This window comes from Mesoplodon bidens (assembly GCF_964165515.1).
Source record: "Mesoplodon bidens genome assembly, chromosome: 4".
Lineage (NCBI taxonomy): Eukaryota > Metazoa > Chordata > Mammalia > Artiodactyla > Ziphiidae > Mesoplodon > Mesoplodon bidens.
In genome coordinates, this window is record NC_138160.1 from 125,196,829 (window position 1) to 125,218,039 (window position 21,211).

Sequence of the window (21,211 nt, forward strand, 5' to 3'; positions counted from 1 at the left end):
CTCCCGTTGCGGAGCACAGGCTCCGGACGCGCAGGCTCAGCGGCCATGGCTCACGGGCCCAGCCGCTCCGCGGCATGTGGGATCTTCCCGGACCGGGGCACGAACCCGTGTCCCCTGCATCGGCAGGTGGACTCTCAACCACTGCGCCACCAGGGAAGCCCTCTTTGCCCATTTTTTTATGAAGGCATTTATAATAATGCTTTTCCAAACCTTTGCCTGTCATATATATGAAAATTACTTTTTCGTTTTGTCATTTATTTTGTTTGTGGCAGGTTTGGACTGACAGTGGTTTAAAATTTTATTTGGTCAAATTCGCTGTTTGTCTTTATGGGTCCTACCTTTATAGGTGTACATAAAAAGGCTTTCCAAAGCCTCAGATTATACAGATATTCACCTTTTTTCCCTGGTTTTTTTGTTTGTTTGTTTGTTTGTAAAATGTTTTCTCTCTCTGGAGTTTATTTGGATGTGTAAGATACCAGGGAGGAATCTAACAACTTTTCCCCAAGTGGTTATGTAACATCACTAGGATTATTTATTAAATAATCCAATATTCTTTCATATATAATGTTGAAATACACATGTTATCTTTTAAGGGATAGCTAACTTTATTTACATAGGATTCACAATGGATTTCAGCAGGCTGTTTTCTACTTCTGAATTTTTTATCAATAATTTATCAATATATACTTAACTACAATCATTAATTTATGTGTGTTGTTGCTGTTGTTTTTTCTTATAGGTTGCTTTTAAGGGAGATCCAGAAGCAGCCCTCATCCAGTATCTTACCAATGAGGAGGCCAGAAAAGCCATTTCCAGCACTGAAGCAGTTCTAAACAACCGGTTCATTCGAGTCCTGTGGCACAGGGAAAATAATGAGCAGCCAGCACTACAGTCGCCAACACAGCTGCTTCTGCAACAGCAGCAAACACTTAGTCACCTGTCACAGCAGCACCATCACCTGCCACAGCACCTTCATCAGCAGCAAGTGCTGGTGGCCCCGTCTCCTCCCTCAACAGTACATGGGGGTATTCAGAAGGTAATCTACTGGTTCACAAGGAATTAAAGGTCCTTTAGTCCCATCCTCTAGATCATTGTTTCTCAATTTGTGGTCCTGGGGTTTTCTACATCAGAGCCATTCAGTTTGATTTATAGACCGGCAGCATCTAATCTCCTAGGAGCTTATTAGACATGCAGTTTCTTAGGCTTCACCTCAACTTACTGAATTAGAATCACTATGGGTGTGGCCCAGTAATCCGTTTTAACAGGCTTTCCAGGTGATTCTTATGTACCTTGAAGGTTGAGAAGTGCTGTGTTGCATCAAAATCACTGATCTGGGTGCACATTCCTGGGTCTTACCTTCTCAGATCTACAGAGTCAGTCTCTAGATATGGGACCCATAAATCTGCATGTTTAAGAAATACCTTTAGTGATTCTTCTCAACACCAAAGTATGATAGCCATCCACGGCCAAACAACTTTGAATCTAGAACAGCTTCTTTGTTTTGTGTTAGAATCAGTCACTCTCATAGCGATCCTTTTGTCCCACTTTTTCTCATATAGAAAAGTTCTGTTCTCTTTAAAAGTGAAATGGGAGCTCCAAGAGACTGGGATTTTGTCTGTTGTATTCATTTGATCCCTAGTGCCTAAAACAAGGCCTGGCATACAGTGCTCAAAACATTTGAATGAATAGATGAACGAAGGAAAGAACAAACCACCATGCATTAGAACCATTCAGATATTGATGATAATGTTAATCTCCTTCTAGGCATTCTCTTGTTTGGATTAAATGCATTCAGATTGAAAAAAAAAAGTATTCTTTAACAGTACATAGTATTAACTCCATTTATCATCGTGTTTATTTTCAGTTAAGCCTGCATTTTTTTTGTCTCTGCCCCATTTCATGTTAGGGCCAAAGGTAAATGTTCCCCCAGGTGCTGGCTGAATGGTGTATGAAAGAGTGATACAATCACCTCTGTGATCCATTAGACCCTGTTCTATTAATGCAGCCCAAGATTATGTTATGTTTTTAAGGTGGCCATATCACAGTTATTCTTATTAAGCTACTGTCAATTAAAACCTTTAAGTCTTAAAAAGCATTACATATTGAAGGGAACATTAAGAAAATTATAAGAAAGTTTTTTCTGTATGAGTATATACACATATGCATGCATAATTTCAAACATCCAAAAAAGTATGGATACTAACAGTCATTTGTATATCTACCTCTTCACTTAAAAAAATCAAACCTTACAGATAATTGAAGCACCCTTCCTTCGCATTTCCTTATCTTCCTCCCCAGGGTAATCACTGTCCTAAATTTGTATCATTCCTAGGCATTTAAAAAAACTTCCACCATAAATATGTTTATTTTGTATATGCAGATGATGAGCAAACCACAGACATCAGGTGCATATGTTCTTAACAAAGTTCCTGTGAAACATCGTCTTGGACATGCAAGTGGTAACCAGAGTGATGCAGCACACTTGTTGAATCAGTCAGGTGGTGCTGGAGATGATTGCCAGGTATATATTTCTGTGGACCTTTAAAGATATTTAGAGTTCTTCAGTGACACAAAGAAATTAACAAATTGATTAGCACCCAGATTTATAATGTCTTATTTCCTCAATCAAGATAATTGTGAGAACTAACCTAAATGTGGCCGGTAAACTTCCGTAATTTCCATGATTGAGCCAGAAATTTGCTAGTTAAATTTTCTTTTCCTATTCAAAGCTAAATAGGAATTTGAAATTTTTAGCCATTTATTAATAGATGTCTTTATTAATCCATTCCTTTTATAATGTTTCTTTAATATAATTAAGAACATCATGAAGGGGATTCAGTCATAGTCAATTCAAGAGTCAGATTTTGAAATATGTTTTTAAGTAGTTTTCTTTCCTTTTGGGAATATATCTATATGATGACTCTCCAGAATGGTGATTTTTTTTTCCAAGAGAGCTAGGAAAACTGAAAAAGAATAGGTGGGGTTAGCCCTCCTAGACATTAAAAAATACTGTGAAGTCAGTATAACTCAAACACTTTGATACTGGCACATGAAGAGACAGACCAGTGGAATAGAATTGAAGGCTGAGATTATAGACTCACTCGCAAATAGGAATTTATCATATGCTAACACATTATCTCAGTTCAGCGGGGAAAGTATGGACTCTTTGGTAAATGGTATTGGGATAACTAGATAGCCTGATAGAAAAAAAAATTAGATCCGTTTTTAAAATTACGTAATAAACCAGGATAATGTCCACAAGGACCTGAAATTTATATGCTGACGGTAATGCTAAATGGTACAGCCTCCGTGAAAGGAAATTTGGCAGCATCTAGCAAAATTATGTATGCATTTACTCTAAACCAATAATCCTCCTCTAAGAACCTGTGCCAAAGATATACTAGTCAAACTATGGAAAGACATATGAGCAAGGCTAGGGAATGTAGACTCTCTTCAGTAGCTAAAGACTGGAAACAATCCAGTGTCAATCATTAGGGGACTGGTTACTTAAAATGTAGTACATGCATACAATAGCATATGTGTAACTTTGCAAAGGAATGACGAATATCTTTATGTATACCATGAGGTGATCATCAGGATACATTAAGTAAAAAAAGCAAAATGGGACAAAAAATGTAGAGTCAGCCACTGTTTATTTAAGAAAGTAGGGGCAATGAATACATATAAGTACTTATGATAGAAAAAACAAAAAAAAGTAACCCATATAATTTAAATCTTGGTGGTTACGGCAAGGATGGAAGAAACTAGACAATTTTAAAAACCTCCAAAACATTTCTTAATTCTGTCCACCAAAAAGGTCTAGAAACAATGACCCAGCCTGATGGTAATGAACCTTGACATGCCCCTTCCCCCAGCTCCAAAAGGAACTAGGGATCCTTGAAGAAATGTCTGTCCCTAGATCTGGGGCTGACAGTGTTCCAGATGAGCCTAGAATACTTTGTCAAACCAGAAAGCGAGGAATTTGTCAAAGATTACTAGCATCCTATCAAAGAATGAAAAAATGTCATAAAGCCTCTAGAACTACTCACCAATCTAAAGGAAATTCAGAGGACAGAGGGACGTGTTAAAGGATACCATAGAATCCTGCAGTGAATACTACAGGATGAATGACCTGGTTTCTTCCAGAAGTGATTTGCAAAGAAAAGAAAGATACAGAGAGAGAAACGGAATTAAAGGAGACTTTAAAGAGATATAACCAATTGCATTTATATGGACCTTAGTAGGTCCTAATTAAATTTGTGAAAAAAATGTTTAGAAAATTATAATAGAATCTGGAAATGTGACTATTTAATGATATTAAAGAATTGTTATACCTTTTAAGTGTGACAATGGTATTGTGGTTTTACTTAAAAAAGAAAGGAGTCCTTTTAGAGATACAACTGAATTATTTACAGATAAAATAATGTGTATTATGATGATGTAGTTGGGGGTTTAAATAAAACAAGGTTATTTTATATAAAATAATGTAAATTAATTAATGATTTTACATAAAATAATGTAAATTGATGATTGTTTCTGCTTGCTGATGGATACGTCAAGTTTTTTATATATAATTTTGTACTTTTGTTTGTTTCAAAAATTTGATACTAAAAGATAGAAAAACAAAAGCAATCTCAGACTTTGAAGTCACACAGCCCTGACTGACTTGACCTGCCTCTTACTAGCTGTGTTAAATAACTGGCGAGCATTGGTTTCCTTTTCAATGAACTCAGTTGCTATGGGGATTAAAAAATGTCATGTTGGTAAAGCATAAAAGAGAAGTGCTTATTCGCACATAATAAGTGCTCAGTAACTTGTAGGTAGTGCCATTTTTATTTTGATAAATAGTAATAACAGCACGAACATCATCTCTGCAGGTTCCTACAGTACTTGAGAGAGTTTCCTGTGTATTTAAAGTAGCTTAATTTTTAGGACAATTAAGTATTGTATGATTGAGATAAGTTTTGTATTTGTATATATTGCGTGATTGAATTTTCCACGAATTTCTTAGTATTATATCCTGTGTCCCTTATATCATATATTCAAAGTTAATTTAAAAATAAAAGAGTGGAGTATGTTAGGGAAGACTTGAACCAGAGAGGTGTTAATACACCATATTGCTCTGCTATGTCTTAAAGAGGGGAAGATTAACTGGAGTCATCTGTTCAGAAAGGAATCTAAATACCAAAACAAGCACAGTAAAGATGATCACCATTTTACTTGCAAAGTTAGATCTGTGAGCTAACTACTTGTCTTATGGTTGGTTGTAAACTCATATAACATTCGATTAAATATAATATTAAGATTATGACTGCAAAGTACCTTAATTCTTAGGAGGGTTTGCAATTATTAGAAACATGCATTCTTTTTTTTTTTTTTGCGGTACGCGGGCCTCTCACTGTTGTGGCCTCTCCCGTTGCGGAGCACAGGCTCTGGACGCGCAGGCTCAGCGGCCATGGCTCACGGGCCCAGCCGCTCCGTGGCATGTGGGATCTTCCCGGACCAGGGCACGAACCCGTGTCCCCTGCATTGGCAGGCAGACTCTCAACCACTGTGCCACCAGGGAAGCCCGAAACATGCATTCTTATTTGGCATTGTGGAAAATAGCTTAATGACATTACCCCCACAAAGACCTCTAGGAACACACCTGTAGTTAAACAACTCTTATTCAGTGAGGGAGTATACACAGTGAAACCATGGAACATCTCATTTAGAGGGTATTAGCAAGGACTTATGTTAGGATTGGCTGTGTTAGGTGATTTGTTGGAGGGTTAAAGGAAACAGGAGTAATTCTATGATCAGATTTCCTAATATGTTTACCTAGAAGGAGGAAAGACTAGAATTACGCTAAAGCTGTAATTGGTAAAGAAGCTGTAGTCACTCATATTAGCCAGGGTAGAGAGATGTTTAGCCATTTTTATGGTTTGGATAGTAATCATGGTTTGTGTGTGTGTGTGTTCAGTCGTGATAATGGAGTGATCTTGTTTTTGCCTTGATCCACCATGGGCACAAGAGTGACCTTGTCTGAGGTTGATGTTCTATGAAAATTGTTTATGTTTAACAAGGGGACACTAAGGCCTAGCTGTGAGTGGCAGTCTAGCTCCTAGATGTCAGGAGGAGTTGTTCTTTTCCCACAATTAAAAAAATATAAAGAAAAGAAAGATAAGTGATTGTATTCAGAAACACAACATTATTGCTTAAAATTAGTTTTTTTATATTTGAATGACAATTGAGTTTATGTATAAAGAACTTGTTTTATAAATGAAGTTTTTAAATGTAAAAAAATATATGGAGTCTTTTTAAAAAATGATTTTCAGGTATTGCTAAGATTTAGTTTAATTATATCTGTGTTTCATAGATATTTTCAGCTCCAGGCCATCCAAAAATGATCTACAGCTCAAACTTAAAGACAGCTTCAAAACTTTGTTCAGGATCAAAGTCTCACGATGTCCAAGAAGTTCTTAAAAAGAAGCAGGTAACAGCCTCAATTCTTCTTTCCTTCAAGAGGAAAGGATCTATTGAATTCTTTTTTTATTATTATTAAATTTATTTATTTATTTATTTTTGGCTGTGTTGGGTCTTCGTTGTGTGTGGGTTTTCTCTAGTTGCGGCGAGCAGGGGCTACCCTTCGCTGCGGTGCATGGGCTTCTCATCACGGTGGCTTCTCTTGTTGTGGAGCACGGGCTCTAGGCACACGGGCTTCAGTAGTTGTGGCACGCAGGCATCAGTAGTTGTGGCTCGCGGGCTCTAGAGTGCAGGCTCAGTAGTTGTGGCTCGCAGGCTCTAGAGCGCAGGCTCAGTAGTTGTGGCGCACGGGCTTAGTTGCTCCACAGCATGTGGGATCTTCCCGGACCAGGGCCCGAACCCGTGTCCACTGCATTGGCAGGCAGATTTTCAACCACTGCACCACCAGGGAAGTCCGGGATCTGTTGAATTCTTAAGTGATTATATTAACACCTCTGAACAGTTCATGTTGTTATGGAACTACATTATAACATTTATTTAGCTGCTGCTTGATGCATTGTACACTTGAAAAAAAGATGAGCAAACAGAAAAAATGTTTTGCAGTTGCCTTTCAGTGGCTATGTCAAGCACAAAGAAAGAACTTTTTTCTATGTAAAAGTAAAAGACACTGAGCTGTCATCTTCCCCCCCCCTGCCCCCCGCAAGGGAGAGAAACAAACACTTTTATTTGATTATTTTCTCTTTTAATTCCTTTCTGGCTTCGTAAGTTAGATAATATTTCATGTGAAGTGTAACAATTATGTAGTTATTATTCATGTGACTCAGTTCTGAGTTTCATTATCACCTTAGATTTAAACTCACATAGAGTTTTTCAAATAAAATAGTTATTTATATATATTATCTCAGTATAATTGGAGATTTAATTAACAGAGGGGTTGGAGGCAACATTTTCCAGGCAAAAATCCATAGATTTTGCTATCATTTCTAACCTATAGCTGCATGTCATTTTTAGACTTTAGACTTTATTTTTAGACTTAAAACTTAAAAAATAAGGATTTCGCTTATTACCTGGGGAAGTGAAAACAGCTCTTGTTTTTCTTTACATATATATTCAGGTCATTTAAGTGAATAAACCTCATAGATACAGCTAATTAGTGTTCAGTATTTTAAATATTAAAGTACAGTTACAAACATAAACTCTTTTATATTGGAAGTGTTAGGGAAAATAGGTTTAAAGGTTTCATCTCTGGCTTCAGCTATTTGCTGATTAGGAGGAAAATCTGTCTCGTATAAGGGATGACTCAGAAGAAATGAGTTGAGACTGTAGTAGCCATATGTATCATGGGCAAACTTAGTTATTCATTACTGATTTTTTCTTTACCTGTTCATACAGGAAGCAATGAAGCTACAACAAGATATGAGGAAAAAGAGGCAAGAAATGTTAGAAAAACAAATAGAATGCCAAAAGGTAAGATAAATGTTCATTATTTGCATGCTGGAATTGATGTATGGAATGGATTTTACAAAGATATCCCCAATAAAGTTTTAAAGGTTACTTATACTAAAATTTACTAAGTATAGCTTTACTTTTTGCTATTTATTTTATAGATGTTAATATCCAAGCTAGAAAAAAACAAAAACATGAAACCAGAAGAGAGAGCAAATATAATGAAGACTTTAAAAGAGCTTGGAGAAAAGATCTCACAATTGAAAGATGAGTTAAAAACATCTTCTGCAGTCTCCACACCATCTAAAGTAAAGACAAAAACAGAGGTACCTATTTGCATTTTTCATTCAGCATAGGGTTATTGAACATCTGTGGTGTGCTTGGCACTTTAAAAGTGCAGTGGAACCCTTAGGTAGCTAATAGTCTAGTGTGAGACAATTATAAGTATCTTTTTTTTTTTTTTAATGTTTCTGTAGATGCTGTACACTCCCTGAAAGAAGTGATAATACCCGGTTTGAACAAAGATGTTTTTTAACTGAATTTTTTTGTTCTCCATGCTGACGATGTAACTGCTTAGAGTGATGGCAAAGAAAGAGACATTTCCTATTTCAGCAGCTTTTTCCCTAATTTTTTAATAATGTTGTAATGCAGCCATCCCTTTTAATATTGAAAAGATATCATTGACTTTAGTATGGGTAAAAATATGGCTTTCTACTGAAAAGAATAATCAAAAGTTCTAGATACATTTAAGCCTAATTTTGTTCATTTCTATTTGCTTCCTTACCGTAGAAGAATACTTGCTTTTACACCATGGTTCCATCATTATTCTACAGCTCTGTAGTGGGATTTTAGATAAATTTGCAGCCCTTTGAGAACTGGGAATAAATTTGTCAGATATATATAGAGAGAGAGAATGCAAATTTTTATGTACAGTATTATATTACATTTGAAATTGTGGTTCTCTGTTATAAAAGGAATGTAAAGTGTTTCATTAAGATTGCTTTTACACAACATTGTAAATCAACTATACTCCAATAAAAAATTTTTGAAAAATATTAATTTATGATCTAAAAAAAGAAAAAATGATTGCTTTTTAAAAATATAATAAAAATGTTATTTTAATTGAAATTTCCCCCAATTATAAAAAGAGCATTTAATTATAGAAAGAAATTTAAGAGAATATGGGGGAAAGAAAATCTCTCATAGTCACACCAGCTAAAGGCTGATAATTTGTTTCTTACCAAAAAAAAAAAAAAAGAGTGGCAATAGTTATAGGGTTCAGATCTGAAAGCAATTATGTAACTGTTATGTTTGTACTATTAGTGAATTTTTATTGTGTAATTTATTTTGCCCTATTATGTTTCTCTTATGATGCTTTATTATGTTCTCAGCTCCCTCATCTCAGATGACTGTTTCCAAGGTCTGATTTTTAGGCCATCTTAATTAAGCATTTGTAATACTGCTTGCTTATTAAGCAGTAATACTGTTTATTGTTACTACTGATAACATTATACTCTCTACATGTTTTCAGTATTATATCTGTAAAGTTACTTTCCTTAAAACACCCATGTTTATTGCGTACTCTCACATTTACCCAGAAGAGATGTGTGTCATTCTGTAAGTGTAATATTGTGAACAAGGTTTTGTAGGTTGTCTAAAAAATACATTTTTACTCTTAATTTTTCCAAAGGCCCAAAAAGAACTATTAGATACCGAACTGGACCTTCACAAGAGGCTATCCTCAGGAGAAGACACAACAGAGTTACGGAAAAAACTCAGTCAGTTACAGGTTGAGGTGAGACTTAAGAGGAGTTACCCACTACATTTAACATCTCAAAAAATAGTTTTCCTAGATTTAGTCTGATAATGTGTTATATTCTGCTTTTTGTTGTTATTCAGGCTGCACGATTAGGTATTTTACCTGTGGGTCGAGGAAAGACCATGTCCTCTCAAGGTCGAGGAAGAGGCCGAGGCCGTGGAGGAAGAGGAAGGGGTTCACTAAATCACATGGTGGTGGACCACCGGCCTAAAGCACTAACAGTTGGGGGATTCATTGAGGAGGAGAAAGATGACTTACTTCAGCATTTTTCAGTAAGTTTTTAAAGTAATCAATGCCAACTCTAAAAGCATTGTATTTAGCATTTCCTTGCTGCCTTCTGTATAAATGTCAAATGTTTTATAGGTTAGAAAATTAAGTTGTAAAATAATGGGTATTAGCAAATTCCTATTAATATATTTGAAGGTCAAGAAGCAGCTCATGCTGTATTCCATAATACTTAACATAAATGCATTTGTAGCAACAAGTTATTCGAAAGCTATATTTGATTTTTGCTTTAGGGTTTATTACATGGTTTACCAGGTGTTTATAATCAATAAGTGAAAATAGTCTGTGTTGGAGACGAAATCCAAGGGAAGAATTTGTTAGGAGAAGAGTCATGTTTAGTTATATTCTGTATACAGTGGTGACCACTTAGTTTTAGACAAATCTGCAAATAGATATTTGCCACAGGTGAATGTTTTTATTATTTTGCACATAAACAGTATATTCTCTTTCTAACCACTCATTAATTCATTCAGTAAATATTTTTTGAGTGTTATTTGTGCTAGAGCATTTTCATACATGATCTCATGTAACCTTAAATAACTGTATAAAGTGCAGGTAGAAACCCATGTGTACAGATCAGAAAACTAAAGCTTAAAAAAGTCACCCAAGATCATACAGTTAATAAGTGGCAGGACCAAGGTAAAAGTACACAATTGACTGTTAACATCCAGGATGCCTATTCCTCAAACAACTTTTCTGAGAGAAAACATTTTCAGCCCTATTAAGTGTTAAAGATGGTGAGAGAAATCTTAAAGAGCAAGACTTCACTTCATAGTTTCTTATAAGTTTGATGCTCATTAATCCTGTTTCACCCTGGCTATTAGAGAATGGTGGGTTGTTATAAGATGTCCAGATTTGAGAGCCACCTGGGCTGCAGTCTGTTTACTCTTGAGCCAGTTTTTTCACTAGCCTGACTGTTATTTTCTTTTTTTGTAAAGTGGGAGATTGTCTTTAAGTGACTTCTTTGAGGAGTAAAGAAGATAATGTATGGAGGAGCATTGTACATGGGCAGGGTGTTCTTCTGGAGGCTGGGTGAATGTTGATTTTTGTCTCTCAGTGTTGAGTATATAACATTTGAATCTCCTTGCCAAAACTTGGGCATGGGCATTGAGACCCACTGCCAGCTCTGGTGAGGTGCATTAGATAATAATGTATAATAATATAAAGCAGAATTTTTATAAATTTGGCTCTGGAGAAAGTTTTAGTTACCAAAAGTAGGTAATTTTTTTAGGTAGGAAGCTGCATGCTCTACCCTGAGGGTTATATATAAAACTTTAAGTTTTATTCCAGAAGTCATGCTCAGATGGCTCTCTTTCCTTCTCATAAGTAGAGTCATTCTAGAGTATCTAATAATAACCAACTTTTTTTTTTTTTTTTTTTTTTTTTGCGGTACGCGGGCCTCTCACTGTTGTGGCCTCTCCCGTTGCGGAGCACAGGCTCCAGACGCGCAGGCTCAGCGGCCATGGCTCACGGGCCCAGCCGCTCCACGGCATGTGGGATCTTCCCGGACCGGGGCATGAACCCACATCCCCTGCATCGGCAGGTGGACTCTCAACCACTGCGCCACCAGGGAAGCCCCAATAACCAACTTTTATATACATGTATTTGTTAAGTCTGAAATACGGCACTTGGTTTGCGGAAAGGGGCATGTCCAGGCATTTGCGGAAGGAGCAAACAAAGCCAAGGCTGGTAAGGCAGCTTCAAGAATGAGACACTACCATTGTTTCGATGGTGTTTTGTAGTTTGTTTTTTGTTTTGATAGGGTGCTATCAGACAGTCTTGAGTGCTAGAAACACACTTACACTAGTAACAGATACTTGGGCAGTATAGCATGCTTTCTTTGAAAAAAATACAGAAATACATATGCTAAGACATTATTGAAAGTAGATTTAGCAAACATAGGGTAACTCTTCTTCAAGGTCTTTTATAATCCCACAAAGGCTAAAGTAAAATGTATATTTTCACTATTCTTTTACTGTCCTTAATGATTGTGAAAGGATCATGGATCAACCATATCTGTATGAAAAGGTGATGGATGGGTGTTAGTGAAGCTGTTCTAAACTGTGAGGACCTAATTCTAGAGTCCTTCAGTTTATTCTTTTTTTTTTTTTTTTTTTGCGGTACACGGGCCTCTCACTGTTGTGGCCTCTCCCGTTGTGGAGCACAGGCTCCGGACGTGCAGGCTCAGCGGCCATGGCTCACGGGCCCAGCCGCTCCACGGCATGTGGGATCTTCCCAGACCGGGGCTCGAACCTGTGTCTCCTGCATCGGCAGGTGGACTCTCAACCACTCCGCCACCAGGGAAGCCCTCTTCAGTTTATTCTTGTATTCATTAATCCAGCGGTCCCCAACCTTTTTAGCACCAGGGGCTGGTTTCATGGAAGACAGTTTTTCCGCGGACCAGAGGGGAGGGGGGAATGGTTTCAGGATGATTCAAGCCCATTACATTTATTGTGCACTTAATTTCTATTATTATTACATTGTAATATATAATGAAATAATTATACAGTTCACCGTAATGCAGAATCAGTGGGAGCCCTGAGCTCGTTTTCACGTGCCACTCACTGATAGGGTTTTGATGTGAGTCTGCAAGTAGTTGATTTATTATGGTCTCTGTGCAGTCAGACCTCTCTGCTAATGATAATCTGTATTTGCAGCCGCTCCCCAGCGCTAGCATCACCACCTCAGCTCCACTGCAGATCATCAGGCATTAGATTCTCACAAGGAGCGTGCAACCTAGATCCCTCACATACGCAGTTCGCAGTAGGGTTCATGCTCCTGTGAGAATCTAATGCCGCTGCTGATCTGACAGGAGGCAGAGCTCAGGTGGCAATGCAAGCAATGGGGAGTGGCTGTAAATACAGATGAAGCCTCACTTGCTCACCTGCCACTCACCTCCTGCTGTGTGGCCTGGGGGTTGAGGACCCCTGCATTAATCCACTTTTAAGAATTTATCATACAGAAATTATACAAACGATTCTGCAAACTGTAAGTGTGCTCAGTGTAGCACTCTCTATAATAGTGAAAATGAGAACTATCTAAACGCTCAACAGTACTTTGCTGCAATTAGAAACATGTTTTTAAAGAATAATGACGTAAGAAAATTCTCAGGATTGTCTTTTAGGTTAAGGAAAGGTGGGATAGGAGAGTATACATAAACGTGGAGTGGAACTGCTTTAAATTGTTAGTTCTGGGTGGGAGAATTCAAGTTAGTTTTAATTTTTTTTTCCCTTCTAGGCTCTTCTCTGTTTTCTGTGCTTTCCAAAGGAACATATCTTATTTTTAAAATCAGACTTTTTAACTTCACATTCATTTTTAAGATGAAGCACCAGCATTTTTATACTGTATATGTTAAAACCAAATTTGAGGATATGTGTTAATCTTGGGCTTATATCCCAGATATGTACATGAAAAATATGAGTAAATTTAAAAATTGTTGACCTTTGAGCAGCATGGGTTTGAACTGTGCTGGTCCACTTGTACACAGGTTTTTTTCAATAATAAGGCTGGCAGTAAGTTATTACTAAGATTTTTGACCGTGTGGAGGGTTAGCACCCCTAATCCCTGTGTTGTTCAAGGGTCAACTATATACACAAATTTAAAACCCAGAAAATGTTTATATACAATGGAAGTTATCTATAACAACATAAAACATGTATAATAATATATAAATATTTTAATAGTATATATCACTAGTCAGACTTTTTCTAGTAAAGAACCAGATAGTAAACATGTTAGGCTTTTGCAGATTTCGTACAGTCTCTGTCACATTTTCTCCTTTTCCTCCTCTCTCTAAACCTGTCGTTCCCTCTTCCTCTTCCTTCTTCTTTTTCCTTTTCTTCTTTTAATAATTTTTTATAAATGTAAAAATAATTCATAGCTCACAGGCCACCAAAAACAAGGTGCTGGGCCATGTTTGGCCTGAAGTTTGTAGTTTGCAGACCCCTGGTATATATTATTGTATTACTTTATATATTAAATATTTAAGTTAAAAAATGGGAAATATGGGACTTCCCTGGTGGCAGAGTGGTTGGGACTCCACGCTCCGAATGCAGGGGGCCCGGGTTCGATCCCTGGTCAGGGAACTAGATCCCACATGCATGTCGCAACTAAGAGCTCGCATGCCACAACTAAGGAGCCCACCTGCTGCAACTAAGGAGCTGGCGAGCCTCAACTAAGGAGCGTGTCTGCTGCAACTAAGACCCGGTGCAACCAAATAAATAAAATTTTTTTAAGGGAAATAATATCATGTAATATATAAATAGAATTTTGTATATTTTAAAGATAAAATCAGTGAGTCCCAAAAGAACTTTTTTAAAGAAAGAATCCTTATTTATATATCTTTCATTTGACAGAGTTAGGAGGGTATCAAAGACCTTCATGAAGAATTTCCTTTAAGTATTTTAATATTAAAGTTTAGGTAAAAGCTGAAAATTCTAAGTCATAGAGCCTTGCTTAAGGGCACAGATAGGATGAGAGCTTAGGGTGCTTTCCTTCACTCCTGGGTAAAGAGAGGTTCAGCTAATTTCAACAGGAAAGTTATTTATACTGAATGTTTGGAATACTTGAACTGTACTTCGGCATTATTTCAATAGTATGCATCATTTAACTACAAAGATTTTGAGCTATGGTAGTGTGGTTTAGAGTTGTACTCAGTAATAATAGAGTGGAAGTTGATTTTTTAATTTTATTCTTCCTGATTATGAAAACAGTAAATGCTTCTCAGGATGCATTTAGCTGCAAGTAACAGATAAATAACTTGGAAAATATGGATATTTTCTTTTTTTTCAAGAAGTCTAAAGGTAGGGAGGTTTTAGGATTGATTATTTAAGAAACTCAGCTACACAGGTTCTTTTCATGTTTCTCCTCTACTATCCTAGTGTGCTGGCTTTCTTCCTTAGGTCTTTTTCTTCATGGTGTCAGTCAGGATGGCTAGTTAGGGTGTTTCCTGCTTTTTCACTGTTATGGACAATGTTATATACATCTTACTGGATTTGGCGTTCTTGAGTGAAATAATTTGTTATGTGGACAGTCCTGTGCACTGCAGGACCTTTAGCACCTCTGGCTCTCACCTACTAAATACTAGTAAGTGCTCTTCAGTCAGCGTGACCACCAAAATGCGCTCTAGAGTAACATTATCATCTCCCACCGAGAACCACTGCCCTAGGTTAGTTCGTAGGAGCAAGATGGCTGGATCGAAGGCATGTGTATGTGTATTTAAAATTTTGGTACAGCTTGCCAGATAACCCTCCAGGAATGTTGTGCTAATTTAAACTTGTAGTGACATTGGGTGAGAGCACCTGTTTGCCCATATTCTCAATAGCACTTAAGTTTTGTTTTTTCATCTTTGCCAGTCAGGGGATTGATGAATCATGACTGGCACAGATTTGGCATCAGTTTCTGATCTGGGAAAATGGCTGTGTAGGTGAATTTCTCTCTGCGTAACTTCTACCTCTAAGGTTCTACACGCTTCTAAGTTACTGCATATAATTTTTTATTGATGCTATGTAATTGATTTGCCCATATTCACACATATATTCATATATGTTAATAATTGATTTATTTTGGGGGGCAACACATGTATACAGTCAAAAAGAAAAGTATGTACAATGAAAAGTAAGATTTCCTGGACTTCTCTGGCGGTCCAGTGGTTAAGAGTCCATGCTTCCAATGCAGGGGGCACAGGTTTGATCCCTGGTCAGTAAGCTAAGATCCCGCATGCCGCGTGGTGTGGCCAAAAGAAAAAGAAAAGGAAAGAAAAATAAGATTTCTTTCTACCTCCAGTCATTCAGTTCCACTCCCCATAGGCAATTACTGTTAATTGTGCATATGGTGTTGCTTTGTTTTTAATGGCTGCATGGTGATTTATTGTATAGATGTACTGTACTAGATTTAATTAGTCCTGTATTGATGGACATCTAACTTTTCTCCAATATTTCATTATTTCAAGCCATGATATAGATATGCGTGTGAGAGAATATATATGTGTGTGTAGAAAAATTAGATATTTTGATAGGTATATGAGGCAAGTCCTAAATTTTTTGAAGTATTTTTAATTTAAAAAATTAATACATGCAAAGGGTTAAAATTTGGTTAATAAAAAGTAAAAATCTCACCTCTTAATCTTGGCCTGCTCTTACAAGGTAGTTATTATTCTTGGATATTTTTATAGAAAAAAATTACGAATATAAGAATACATATATTAAGTCTCTCATCAAAAAAATTTTACCGGGGGCTTCCCTGGTGGCGCAGTGGTTGGGAGTCTGCCTGCCGGTGCAGGGGATGCGGGTTCGTGCCCCGGTCCGGGAGGATCCCACATGCCGTGGAGCGGCTGGGCCCGTGAGCCATGGCCGCCGCTGGGCCTGTGCGTCCGGAGCCTGTGCTCCGCAAGGGGAGAGGCCACAACAGTGAGAGGCCCGCGAACCACAAAAAGAAAAAAAAAAATTTTACCGGGGCTTCCCTGGTGGTGCAGTGGTTGAGAATCTGCCTGCTAATGCAGGGGACACGGGTTTGAACCCTGGTCTGGGAAGATCCCACATGCCACGAAGCACCTAGGCCCGTGAGCCACAACTACTGAGCCTGTGCGTCTGGAGCCTGTGCCCCGCAACAATAGAGGCCGCGATAGTGAAAGGCCCGCGCACCGCGATGAAGAGTGGCCCCTGCTTTCCGCAACTAGAGAAAGCCCTCACACAGAAACGAAGACCCAACACAGCCAAAAATAAATAAATAAATAAATAAATAAATAAATAAATAAATAAATAAATAAATAAATTTAAAAAAAATTTACCAAAATGGGATCATTTATAAATACAGAGGTGCATTCTAAACATTGCTTTTTTTAACATAAATATCTTGGCTAATTGGTATTTTCTTGAAATTTTGAAGATAATACTCAACTTAAAATGTTTATTGAAACAAACTATACCAATAAGAAATGTATAGTTAAGTGATTTATCAGAAGGTACCATATTACCTGCCCCTCAGGTCAAGAAATAGAACATTCCCAGCACCCCAAAAGTCTCCTTCTGCCCCCTTCCAGTCACTATCTTCTCTCCTCAGAAAAAGTCTAGCCTCACTTTATTATAATCACCTCCTTGCTTTCTTTATACAGTTGATTCTCATTATTCGTGGATACTGCATTGCACATTCACCTACCCACTAAAATTTATTACAGCCTCAAAATCAATACCTGAAGTGCTTCTGTGGTCATTTTCAGACATGTGCAGAACTGTGAAAAATTTGAGTTGACCAGTGCACAAGTTCCCAACGGAGGTCAAATGAGGTGATGTTCTGCCTTCTCGTCTCAGCTCTCATCTTGTAAACAAGTCTTTTTTGCAGTCTATTTAGTGCCATATTTCTCTCATTTTTTGTGCTTTTCATTGGTGATTTCACTGTTTATAATGGCTTCCAAGTATAGTTCTGAAGTGCTGTGTAAGTGTTCAGTAAGGTAGTGATGTGCCTTATGGTGAAGATGTGTGTTAGAGATAAGCCTTGTTCAGGCATGAGTTGTCATGCTTTGGGCCATGAGTTCAATGTTAATGAATCAACAGTATATATTAAATAATGTCCTTAAACATAAAACAAGATTACGTATTGATCAGTGGACAAAAATGTTTTGACCAGAGGCTCATAGGAACCTAACCCTCTCTTTCCCCTAGGAACAATGGTTCAGTGTTTGCTAATTCAGTGCTTGGGTGAACTTCATGTGACTACTGCAAATAACGAGAATCAACTGTATTTTTATCACCTAAATGTGTATTCCTAAATGTTATAGTATTATTTTGCCTATTTAAGAAAATTTATATGTATGGAACCACTGTATATTCTGTTGTGTCGACTTTTTTTTTTTCTTAACATTCTGTTTGTGAGATTCATTCATGTTATTACATGTAACAGTAGTTTGCTATTTTTACTGCTGTATAATTTTCATTGTATATATATACCACAATTTATTTTTCCATTCTCCTATTGATAGGTATTTGGGTTATTTCCAGTTCATTTTTATGAACAGTGTTGCTATGAACATTGTTTTAAATGCCTTTTCATATATACATGTACATTTCTGTTGGACATACATGGACTTGTTGAGTGAACTGCATCAGTTTTATTTGTTTAGATTCCCACCAGTGGTGTGTGAGAGTTCCTGACTTGGTATTATTAGAATACATCTTTATTCTATTTATTAATCTTATTTGTTACAAGTTAGGTAGTGGGAGTTTTATATTCTTAGTTCCTGACTGCATACCAATTAAATTTCTCCTTCTTCCTTCAGTAATATATATGCAATACATCTAATGCCTTAAAATTTCTTTTGGAAGATAGAACTGCTACCCGCTTTGGAAAGCAACCCAGTTAATATAGGTTAAAATTTTTTATATTGCTTTTTCTTGCTAATAAAAGTAATATAACTTTACTTAAAAATTCAGATAACAAAGTCTAAGGACCTAATGTATAACATGGTGACCATAGTTGACAACACTGTATTATATAATTGAAATTTGCTAGGAGAGTAGAACTTAAATGTTCTAATAACCCCCCCTCCCCTGCCCCCCCAAAAGGGTAATAAATACGTGAGGTATGCATGTGTTAACTCGATGGGGTATCCTTTCACAGTGTATCAAATCGTCACATTGCACACTTTAAATATCTTACAGTTTTATTTGTCAGTTACACTTCAGTAAAGCTGGAAAGAATTTAAATAATATAGAAATGAACAAAATACTGAAGGAATCTCTATAATTGGGCTGTATGTTAAAGGATACAGTAAGGGCAAGGGATGTCTGTTACGCAAATTACCTGTTTTTTCTTTCCCCAAGGTTTATTGAGATATAATTGAAATACAACATTGTATTAGTTTAAGATGTGCAACATGATTCAGTGTACATATGGCATTGTGATTACTAAAATAAGTTTAGTTAAAATCCATCACCACACATAGTTAAAAAATTTTTTTCCTTGTGATGAGAACTTTTAACGTCCACTCACTTAGTAACTACCTGATTTTGAAAAGATGGTAAATGTATATTTGGGTTAGGGCCATTTTGATATGTCATTTTAGTTTATCCCATGAGTCAAAATGTTTGGTGTCAGGTTATAAACATTTAACACCTACAAGGGATAATAGGAGTTTTTCCTTAAATCACAGGCTGTGATATCAGCAGAGACAGTAATTGTTGACTGGTATGCATCTGGCCTAATGTACATTCTTGCCATGCAGTGATCTGAGTGTTCTATGGAAATATTTTGCAAATGTTTCATGAAGTTTATCAATATTTTTCCTAGAAAAGCTAGGGTGAAACCCCAAATTTAAAAGAGCCCCTTCTATTACATATTTTAGGACTGAACCAAGAATTGGGGATATTCTACAACCCAGATCTGTTGATAGGAAAGCTGTAGGAATGATTAAGCTTTCACTTTCATGAAACTTTGGGTCTCTGTTCTTTTGTCTCTGTTGCTTTGTCCTTAAAATTAAACTTTTGGTTTCTCTTACTGAAATTTGCTGGGGAGGAAAAAAATGTTTAGACAGTAGTAACAAGAAATACATTTGAAACTGCGTAGTTTTACCCTGAGATAGGATAGTAGGTGTTTAATGGGATGCGTAGATGAGCTGCAGAGTATTTCTCATTGTTATATAGCATTTCAGGAAAAGAAGTGGGAATAGTTTTAACAGATATAGATGGGGATATAAGAGATGTCATGAGATGAATAGATAATTTTTAAATTACTTATATTTGTAAGGTTTTACTCCAAATATGTAGATTATCAAAGCCAAAGGCCAGTAATCATATTAAGACAGTATTTGTTGTCCTCATCATGACTTTTCTAAGTAGAATGACTATATAATTTATCATCCAAACCAAGACAGATCTTAAAATTTATGTGACATCAACATTAATCATGGACTGTCCTGGGAAAACCAAACATGTGGTCTTCTAATTAAAAAGAACTTCACTTTTTCTAGCTCTCATTGGAGATTATTTGTAGATCCATTTTAACAGATTTTTTTTCCCTCAAGTCATTAAACTTTTAATAGCACACAATTTGAAGAAATCATTAGTAAATGTGAGTACAAACTTTTGTGTTCTTCTAAAATCTATTTTAGCCTGCAAACCAAGGGTCAAAATTCAAAGACCGTCGGCTACAAATATCCTGGCACAAGGCCAAGGTGCCTTCTGTATCCACTGAGACTGAGGAAGAAGAAGTCAAGGAGGAGGTAAATTTAACGATTGAAAATAAGAGTTGAATTAGATTGTTTTCCAGTTATATGCTTTTCTTAACATTAAGTAATATAAATTTAAAAATAAATATTGAGTTTTTTCATGCATGTAATTAATTAAGACTAGTCTAGAAGTTTATTAAAGAATCAGATTAGGTGCAGAAATAAAAAAGCTCTTTGGGGGGTTATTTTCTGGTGTAAGAGAGACTGTACTTTTTTAAATTTGCATTTATTTTGGCTTTATTGGGGCTCTGGATGTTTTTATTTTGGTAAATGAAGACGAATTAAGTGAACAAATTAAATTTTATCTGATTGTTCTAGTTTTCACTTATTCAAGTTCCATAAGTAATACATTTGAGTTTCTTATTTTCTTTCTACGTATAGTTGGTTAAAATGAGAGTGTAAAGAAGATGGACGTAAGAGGGAAGCATAGCAAAACCAAGGACTTAAATAATACAAGTACTAACCAGCTTCTTAAAACATGAGAATTAGGGCTTCCCTGGTGGCGCAGTGGTTGAGAGTCTGCCTGCCGATGCAGGGGACACGGGTTCGTGCCCCGGTCCGGGAAGATCCCACATGCTGCGGAGCAGCTAGGCCCGTGAGCCATGGCCACTGAGCCTGCGCGTCCGGAGCCTCTGCTCCGCAACGAGAGAGGCCACAACAGTGAGAGACCTGCGTACCGCAAAAAAAAAAAAAAAAAAAAAAGAGAATTAATATTGCTTTTTTACTGCAGTATTTCTATTAGTTTATTAAAATGGACACTTAGGCAGCATTGCAAGTTATTCCTCATTCATCGTAATTTTGGTTTTAAAAGATAGCGAGCATTTATGCCTGATCAAGAGTCTTCCTGACCAAGTGGGTAATTTTACATAACAAAAGCAGAAACATTTCCCTTGTTTAAAAAAGAAAGAAAAGAAAAATCTTGGTATTTAGGGAAAGTTTGTAGATACTTTTACTTTGTGTAAGATTTTAGATTTTTA

General features: G+C 36.7%; 1 protein-coding gene across 4 annotated transcripts in view; it reads left to right on the plus strand.

The window, feature by feature from the left end:
• LOC308616247 (RNA-binding protein 27) overlaps nt 1-21,211 on the plus strand; it is a 70,543-nt gene that overhangs the window by 45,150 nt on the left and 4,182 nt on the right. For all 4 annotated transcript variants that reach the window (XM_081232482.1, XM_081232484.1, XM_081232483.1 and 1 more), the window contains 8 exons: nt 740-1,036; nt 2,381-2,521; nt 6,359-6,475; nt 7,858-7,932; nt 8,073-8,237; nt 9,602-9,706; nt 9,811-10,002; nt 20,118-20,228. In XM_081232482.1, coding sequence (XP_081088608.1) covers nt 740-1,036; nt 2,381-2,521; nt 6,359-6,475; nt 7,858-7,932; nt 8,073-8,237; nt 9,602-9,706; nt 9,811-10,002; nt 20,118-20,228 — 1,203 coding nt within the window. The remainder of the gene's footprint in view (nt 1-739; nt 1,037-2,380; nt 2,522-6,358; nt 6,476-7,857; nt 7,933-8,072; nt 8,238-9,601; nt 9,707-9,810; nt 10,003-20,117; nt 20,229-21,211) is intronic.